Consider the following 8,750-nt stretch of genomic DNA (forward strand, 5'->3'; position numbering starts at 1 on the left):
AACAGCAGCATCAATAGAAGAAGGAGAAGGAGGCACACAAATAAACAGAAAGAAGAAAAACAGCGCAATTTCACATGCATATTATGTGAGTAAATTTTGTTAGGTTTGGGTCAACTTGATTGGATTTGATTGGCAAAAAAATTTAAATATATAGCAGGATACTATATTTTATTCATAATTTTAGACTTATATATAATCAATATTGTAATATTTTCTTTAATAATAGAATGATGGTTATAATGTAATAATTAATGTCAAAATTAAATTATTAAGTATTATAATGTGACGAGGAGTTAATATTTTTTGTAACAACTTATTTAAAATTTAAAAAAAATACTTAATCATCAAACTAAGTCTTTAATACTCATAAATTTGGCTCTTGATATTGTGCTTATAGAAATGGTCCATAACAATATTGTTAATGGTCACTGACCATTATATTAAATGTAACGAAAAATATACAATATTAAACTGACTCGATTATATATAATATTAAAAATATAGATTAAATGCATATAGGATATATATATATATATATAAAAGTTATAATTTATTGATATAAAATTATAAATTATATTCTTATTATTTGAACCAACTCCTGAATTCAAATCAGCTCCTGAACTTTTGTTGAGCTAAACTTAAACTTACGAAATAGACTTGATTATTAATAAGCCAAACCATGAACCAAACTTAATTTTTGTAAGTCGAATTTGAATTTAGTCTAATTCTACTTAACTCGGCTCACTTCCAACCGTACATGCAATATATAAAAACGGGTATCTAAGCTTATAATCCTAACTTCTAAGAATCAATCAAGTAAACCCCGATAGAAGTAACAGTGTAACATGAGATAGCAGTAGCACACCAATTCCCTTTGCTTAGTTCATGAAATGAAAGACAAAAGACAGTGTTGTGATTGATATAATCATTCATAGATTTCAGAAGCACCTGCCAATCGGATACGTCTAATATGCTTAATCTGTGGCCAGTCATCCCCGGTTTCTCTCTGGCACCTCGGCAACAACAAGCGACAATCCGTAATGCTCAACTCCTTCAAAGACTCCAGTTTGCTTATTCCAAGAAGGGAACCTAACTTGGGGCAATCCTTAATCCAAAGGATCTCTAGGGATTTGAGTTCGCCTATTCCTTCTCCTAGACTTGTCAACTCGGTACAACTCAAGATGCTTAGCTTTGTCAGAGATGTAAGGTGTTTCACTCCTTCCGGAAAATGCTTCAGTTTATCCACTTCTTGTAACTCTAGCCGTCGAAGACTCTGCAGACCCTGCCATTGCTTATCATGGGGTAAATCATCTCTGCTGCATTTTGTAACTATCATTGTGCTAAGCGATGTCAAGTGCCTAAATCCTCTCATTCGCTGCAGATTCTCGCTGATACAAAGAAAGTGGATAGATATGAACCTTTCCAGCCAGTTGTCCGGTAGCGGGGATTGTTCCTTCCCCTCCACGTTTGTGATTGTTAAACGCTGCACTTTGTAGAGTGGCGGAAGAGAAGAAGATGATGATGACATATTGCTACTGCTGTAATCTATGGTATGCATCAGTGGTTTCATGCTGGAGCCTTCCAACAGAAGGTTTCCATCAAGATTCGGATACAGTGGCATGCATTCCAATTTGGGACAATATCGGATCTTCAAATTTGATATGGAGGGAAAGATAGCAGTGGTGTCTTCGGTTCCCTCCTGCCACCAACTCTTGAGCTCGGGGCAATCCGCTATTGACAGCTCTTGTAGGAGTTCCAACCGCAGCTCGTGCTGGCTAGCGTTTATGTATTCCAGAGAATCCAATCTTTCGAGCCGGAGAGATTTCAGCTTAGGGAAACTATCTAAAGGAGGGAGAGATTTACACCAAGAGCAGTTGTACAAACTGAAGGTGACAAGATTCTCAAGCGATAGAAGCCAATCTGAAAACTTTGCACCTTTATAACCCACAATGTCTAGTCCTTGAAGATTTACATGTGGCTCAAGATGTCCCAATGATGTTTCATCATTCTCATCATGATTGTTGTGATTGTCATTGTCATCATGATTCCATTTCAGAGTGAGGTGCTTCAGATGTTGTTTCTCTTTTAAAAAGGCAAGCCCCTGTTCTGATTTCTTGAGTTTCAGTTGCTCCAAGTGTGAAATTTCCAGTTCACCGCTCAAGTTTTCAGATTAACAAGCTCCCGAAAACCTAGAATCTGTTTGCTCTTGTTGTTTCGTGTGCTAACTGTGAAATGCGACAATGTAAGAAGGCTTGTTAGCTTCTTCAAAGCTAACGGCACGTGTTCCAGCTGAAGACACTCGTCCATCACAAGATGCCTGAGATTCACCAGGTGCTGAAACTCATTTGGCAGCTTTCGAAGCTGGTGACAATGAGACAATATCAATGTCTGTAAATGCTTCAATTTACCAATGGATTTGGGAAGTTTCTTCATGTTGTTGTGGGACAAATCAAGGTACCTTAAGCTCTTTAACTCTCCAATTGAATCTGGTAAATTCTTCATTCCTAGATCTGTTAGGTTCAGTACCCGCAGACACTTGAATGCACAAAAGAGTTCATGACATGCAGACCAACTTAACTTCACCTCATATGGAATTCTTGAAGACCAATCGTATGAGTAAGGCATGGGGAAGAGAAGAGTATGCAAGGTTTTGTTGCTGTTAATGAGGAATTTCGGAATCCCATAAGTAACGTTTAAGCTAGGAGATAATGCCACTCTACTAACTGTGTTCTTAATGGTTTCAACGCGATTATCCACGCAGAAGCAGAATCGGTCCTTGGTAGCCACAAATCTTGATAACTCCCAGATCAGTTCGTTACCCATCTTGTAAGTCATGATTTTGGAGTCGTGAAGAACTAGAAATGAGGTACGGGAAAATTCTTGTATGCAGTCAAGGCCCAAATCTTCTGGCTGTGAATGTTGAGGAGAAGGAGAATTCAAATTTACATGCCCTAGAAATCCCTCTGCCATCCAAAGCTGAATTAATGTCTCCGCTTTAACCGAAACAAATTGAGTAGGGAATACTAATGACAGATAAGCAAAGCACTGCTTTTGATGCAACGAGGGGAGGTCGTTGAAGTATATAGACTTCATCTCCTGCATGAACTCCTCCTCCAAATGGTCTTGTTTTAATTCAGCAATTGGTTTTGACTTTAACAATCTCGCCATTGTTACTAATGCCAAAGGGACTCCTTTGCATTTCTTTTCCAACTTTTGATGAACTCCTCTAATTTTGGATTCACTCGAGTTTCCTCCAGCAAGATTCTCAAATAGAGACAAGGAGTCTTCTTTCCTTAGCCTAAATAGTCTCCAAGCATTTGGGTCAACAACATTGGCTACATGAGAATTCCGAGTAGTTACAAGAACAGCACCACCAGATGAAGTAGCTCCCTTCTTTAGCATCTCATACAACTTCACCCATTCCTCACGGTTCTCGCTCCGTAAATCATCCATCACAAGAAAGAATCTTCTTCCATGAATCACTGCTCCAAGATCAAGATTTTCATCAATTGCAACAGTCTCCTTTTCTGGGTCCAGTTCCTGAATCATACTTTTCTTGACGGAATCAGCATAGAACTCACCATGTATACCAGCATCAACCCAAATCACCACGAAGTTATCTTTCACCCTGTCATCATCACAAACAAACTTGGCGAGTGTTGTCTTTCCCATCCCCTGCATCCCTACAATAGCAGCCACGGAAACAATACCGTTCACTTTCGTGGAAATCAAAATCTACCCTATTATAACTTCCTTATCCTCTCTTCTCCCTTGAACCTTCGTTTCATTTCCCCTCGCCTCCGATCTGCTTAACTTGGTTCTGTCTTTCAGAGAAAGCTTGGTAGAATCAGCCGCAAGGTATTCTAGGCTCTTCTCGATTTGTTCGAGCTGGAGAACTAGACCACGAGGTGTACGGCTAAAGAAGCAGGAGAAAAATGATGTAGCAATGGTACCCTGTTTTGGATGCAGAGAAGTAGTATTTGTCAACAACTCCCACAAATTGGTGAGCACATCCATGATATCGGTTATCCAATCATGTCTATGTATGTGTAGAGAGGCATCATCACCATGGCATTTACCCGTCACACCATTGATGGTTGAGAGATAGCGTTTGATATTATCAATAATGGTCATGATTTCATGATAGGAAACACGTACGGTGTTAAATCTCTCTGTGATTTTAGTGATGGTATTGCTAACTACGTTTGTAGATGAAGCCATTGTGCCTTGCCTGAAGAAGAAACATATATCGTCAGCAATATCTTATTGAATCTGATTATATCCAAGATAAATGATATAAAAAGAATTATTATACATATGTATTGTTTTTACGTACGAGTGTCACTGGGATTTGGGAGGTGAGAGCAAACATATACTAACGCATAAAATAACATATTAATAAAAAAATTCATCTTCGACTTTCTTATCCAATTATTGAATTATATCCACAATATATAATACTTAAACTAAAATTTTACATTCAAGATATATCCAGACTTAAATTCCAAAGGGATCCTGAGATTTATAAATTATATTAATTTAGTTATTGACTTATTAATTATACCATTTACGTCTCTAAAATTGTAAAAAATATATCTAATTGATCTCTCATTTTATTTTTAACTATTTAATTTTGTCGTCGACAATGACGCGGTAAATGAGTACCATATTGGAGTTTGCTTGCCTCCATCGACGACCGCTCTTAATATTTGTTATTTGTCATTAATGGAAAATAAGACTATAAACTGAATTATTTGCTAAAATTAAATGTGAGAATTTTTTTGTGTATTTTAAAATTTTAAAAATTAAAGTATTCAATTTTAAAACTCTCAAAAAATGATTTAGATAATTAATCTAAATTTTTATTAATTTTTATAAATTCATATTATATTATAAATATAATATATATCTGGTTTAATTACTCTGTTGGTTTCTATAATTTTGTGAAATTTTCAATTAGGTCCTTATACTTTTTTTTCTTTTTAATTGGGTCTCTGCACTAATTTTTTTTTCAATTAAGTCCCTCTTAATAATAATTGGCTTAATTTTATAAGGACCCAACTAAAAGAAAATGAATTGGTACAGGGACCTAAATAAAAGAAAAAAAAAATATAGGGACCCAATTAAAAAAAAATTTTGGTGCAAGGATTCAATTAAAAAGAAAAAAAATATAAGGACCTAATTAAAAATTTTACAAAACTATAAGGACCAACAGAGTAATTAAACCTATATATCTCAAGATGGATACACTTTAATTCGATCTCGTCCTATCTAAAACTTATTTTATATCAAATTTGGTAATTATTCATTTTATATTAGGTAGTGGCGGATTGAGTATTCACAAATTTGGGTATTTCTGCCATTCGTCCATCTCTAAATGGTGGTGGTTGTTGTTGCTAATTGTTATACAAATAATACAAAATTGAGGTTAAGAATAAAATTAAAATTTATAAATTAAATTAAATTAAATTAAACATTAGACATTATGAAGCATGAATATTTTGCTGGCGTACATATTTTGAATTCGACACTTATAGATACTTGTTCGTGTCTGCCTCATGTTTAACATTGTCTTAATAAAAAATAAAAAAAATTAAAAATACTTGGACACATCTAAATACTCAATGTGTCCACTCTTATTCTTAATATATATTCTTAAAATAAATTTAAAAATAATATATATTATTATTTATTAAAATAAAAAATATTTTAAATATTTTATATAATTAAAATAAAATATTAAAAATAATTAAAAGATTAATTTATATTTTAATATCAATAAAAAATTAAAATATTATTACTATTTTTTTTTAAAAAAATATTATATATATATATATATGTGTGTGTGTGTGTGTGTGTCTCGGGTGTTCTAAATAATTTTTTCTCAGGTCAATGTCGCTATGTCAGCATCATAAGTTATACATAATTGTGCTGCAAATATAAAAAATTCAAAATAAACACGTAAAAATAGACTTTGGATCAAATAACGGATTTAGCCCTCTCCCTCTCCCTCTCCCTCTCCCTCTCCCTGAGTCCCTGTCCCCTTTCCTTTCCTACAGTGATTAACTACTGTAGTTATTAATCTAAAGTTTTCAGATTAACTCTAGTTTTGATTTAAAAGAAGAACAAAAGGATCGTAAAGAAAGACTAACAGTTCATTGATCAAAAGATCATAAGCTGTTAATTGTCAGTTTAACTTTGTTTTTATGTTTAAAACAACAGAAGCACGATTATTACACCGAATCCGGTCAATTAAGCAGAACGAAACATTACTATTTGTTTGTCTATATACAAATCAATATTCATGGCATGTAAGAATATTATCATATATATGAGACTGGCGGTAATCAACAAAAAAAAAAAGCAATATATATTAAGAGAGAGAGAGATAGAGAGAGAGGCAGCAGTCATTACCAATGGTTCTCGTCAAGAAAAAACTGGCTGAATACAGAGAGAAGACACGAGATCCAGAACTCTAATGATGGTTGAATTAGTGAACTTCCCTCATCCCCAGTCAAGGTGTTCTTGTTAATAACAATACCATTGGCCAGCTTGGTCTCATTTTATATATGAGGAATATTAGCGGACCAGCAACTTTTGGGATTTATAGCCATCAAATAGCTATCAATGAGGCTTTTAATGGTGTGAGATTTCATCAAATGGCTCACTCTTCTTTGATGGTTATATGCTGGCCAGAATTTGATAAAATTGCTAGCCCCTGGACTTTTCCTTTATATATTGTTAATTACAGAGGAAGGAGGGTATAGAGAATTAAAGTAAGGGTTGTGTTAAACCATACAGAAGAAAATTGAAAAGACAAAAATAAATAAGGAAATTAATTTTGATATAGGATATAAGATTGTGAAATATCAAAATATAATAAATAGATCCTCTCAATATTTTTTTTAAATTTTTTATAAAGTATCATTTTTTATTATTTAACATTTTTTTTGTATATTTTTTTTTAATTTTACTTAAAAAATATATAATAAAAAATTACATTTTATCAAAAAAATCAAGAAAAAAAAATGAGAATCCATTTTTAAAATATAGGGCAAATTTTCAATCCAAGTTATTTAAAAACTCACTCACAAGGTGACAGATCGAGACGGGTCCAGCACCACCTCCCATGCCCTTTTTTTGTAATCAATTCAAATTGTTAGTAGATAAGTATTAGGTGGAGTAGAGTTATGTTTGTATTTGGTAATTTGGTTGCTATAGTTGTGGGGTTATCTTGGGCTGTCCCGGTTCTTTCTCGGTGCGGGTTGGCTTTGTCCAACCCAAACCATGACAAAACAAAATTTGATAGAAAAATGATCACATATATCATGTACTTTTTTGGAACTTCAATATTTCTTGTAGGATTAAGTGTGTGATTAGATTACAGTTTATAAATAAAAATTTGTATAAAATTAATTTTGATAAAAAATAAATTTATATTAATATAATTTATATTTGATAATTTTTATATTAAAATAAATTATAATAAAATAAATGTTATTTGAATTATACTGCTCAAAATTATTTTTAAAAAAAAATTACTAAAAGATACATTACTTTAAATTTTTTTATATTATTCTACAGATATTTTGATGAAAAAATATTTTTCGTCTTGTAACTTCTCATAAGATGACCCGTATAACCTTCCAATAAAAAAGGAGAAAGACAAAATCTGTAACTTTAAAGATGACTCTACAAATAAATGTTAAAATAAAAAAGAGTGAATTACAATGGCAACTTTGGTCTTTCTTGTGACGACGCAATTTTTTATGGAAAAAAAAAAAAGTCATTTCGGTCCATGATTTTTTTGAGACAATATCTATGAGTTTTGTCGTTAATTACTAACTACTAACACAAATTATTGATCTGAGATATTAAGCTGGTGAGATAGACATTAGATACCAACATGAATGTTTAGGAAAATATAAGAATAATTTATTTTCTAAACTCAAATTCATCATATGTCTATTTGATTTTAGTTATTTAAAAAAAAAACAAAAGACAACATCATTTTAACTTTAAATTGATCACGAATTTATTTGTCAAAAATTTATTTATCTTAAAAAAATTTTGATACAATATTTTTTTAAATTAATTTTTTATCGTTGTGATATTTATTATATTATTAGTATTTTTTAATAAATTTTTTATTATAAGATATAATAAACATAAACTAATTAATAATACTTGATACATTATTATAGATATTAAATGAATAAAATATGATTTAAAAAATTAAATAATAAATCTAATTATCCTCTTAACTCTATAAAATTGACACGTATCAACTTTTTTTATATCTCATGAATAAGTTTTTCTCTCTTAATTATTAATTTTTTTCTTATTTTTACTCATTTATTTGATTTTATATTTTTTTTTTATTCTCTCAATTTTTTTTATATTTTTCTAAACTTACAAATATGGAATAATGTCTTATTATCTTCTAAACCCAGAAGATTAAAATTTTTTCATGTGCTATAATCAACCTCTAAAATTAACCACAAGAATCATTTGACACATAATTTATTGAGGTCTTTAAAACATTAAAATAAAAATAAAAATTTTTATTTTGACATAATTTTGCTTCTAGGTTAATGGGTGCCTTAGATTTGTGGTTTTACTTTGCTATTCAATTTTTGTTGATTTAATTTATATATATATAAGAGATTATCACTTTATATATGACTATATATATATATACAAAGAATGCAATTCTTAAAAGTTAATCATAAATTATCGAGTTAATACTC

The 8,750-nt window shown here is 31.4% G+C and overlaps 1 protein-coding gene across 1 annotated transcript; it reads right to left on the bottom strand.

Annotated features, from left to right (window-relative positions):
• Positions 1-694: 694 nt before the first annotated feature.
• On the bottom strand, positions 695-6,589 carry LOC112743984 (putative disease resistance protein RGA3). Its single transcript, XM_025793433.3, has 2 exons — positions 6,415-6,589; positions 695-4,231 (listed from the first exon to the last, which is right to left on the bottom strand). Exon 2 carries the CDS (start codon positions 3,679-3,681, stop codon positions 2,158-2,160), a length of 1,524 nt encoding a protein of 507 aa, XP_025649218.1. The 5' UTR covers positions 3,682-4,231; positions 6,415-6,589; the 3' UTR covers positions 695-2,157.
• Positions 6,590-8,750: the final 2,161 nt, after the last annotated feature.

The sequence above is a fragment of the Arachis hypogaea genome, chromosome 14 (genome assembly GCF_003086295.3).
Source record: "Arachis hypogaea cultivar Tifrunner chromosome 14, arahy.Tifrunner.gnm2.J5K5, whole genome shotgun sequence".
Taxonomy (NCBI): Eukaryota; Viridiplantae; Streptophyta; class Magnoliopsida; order Fabales; family Fabaceae; genus Arachis; species Arachis hypogaea.

Coding starts and splice junctions, on each gene's coding strand:
- LOC112743984 (XM_025793433.3), bottom strand. CDS start 3,681: ATGCAGGGGATGGGAAAGACAACACTCGCCAAGTTTGTTTGTGATGAT.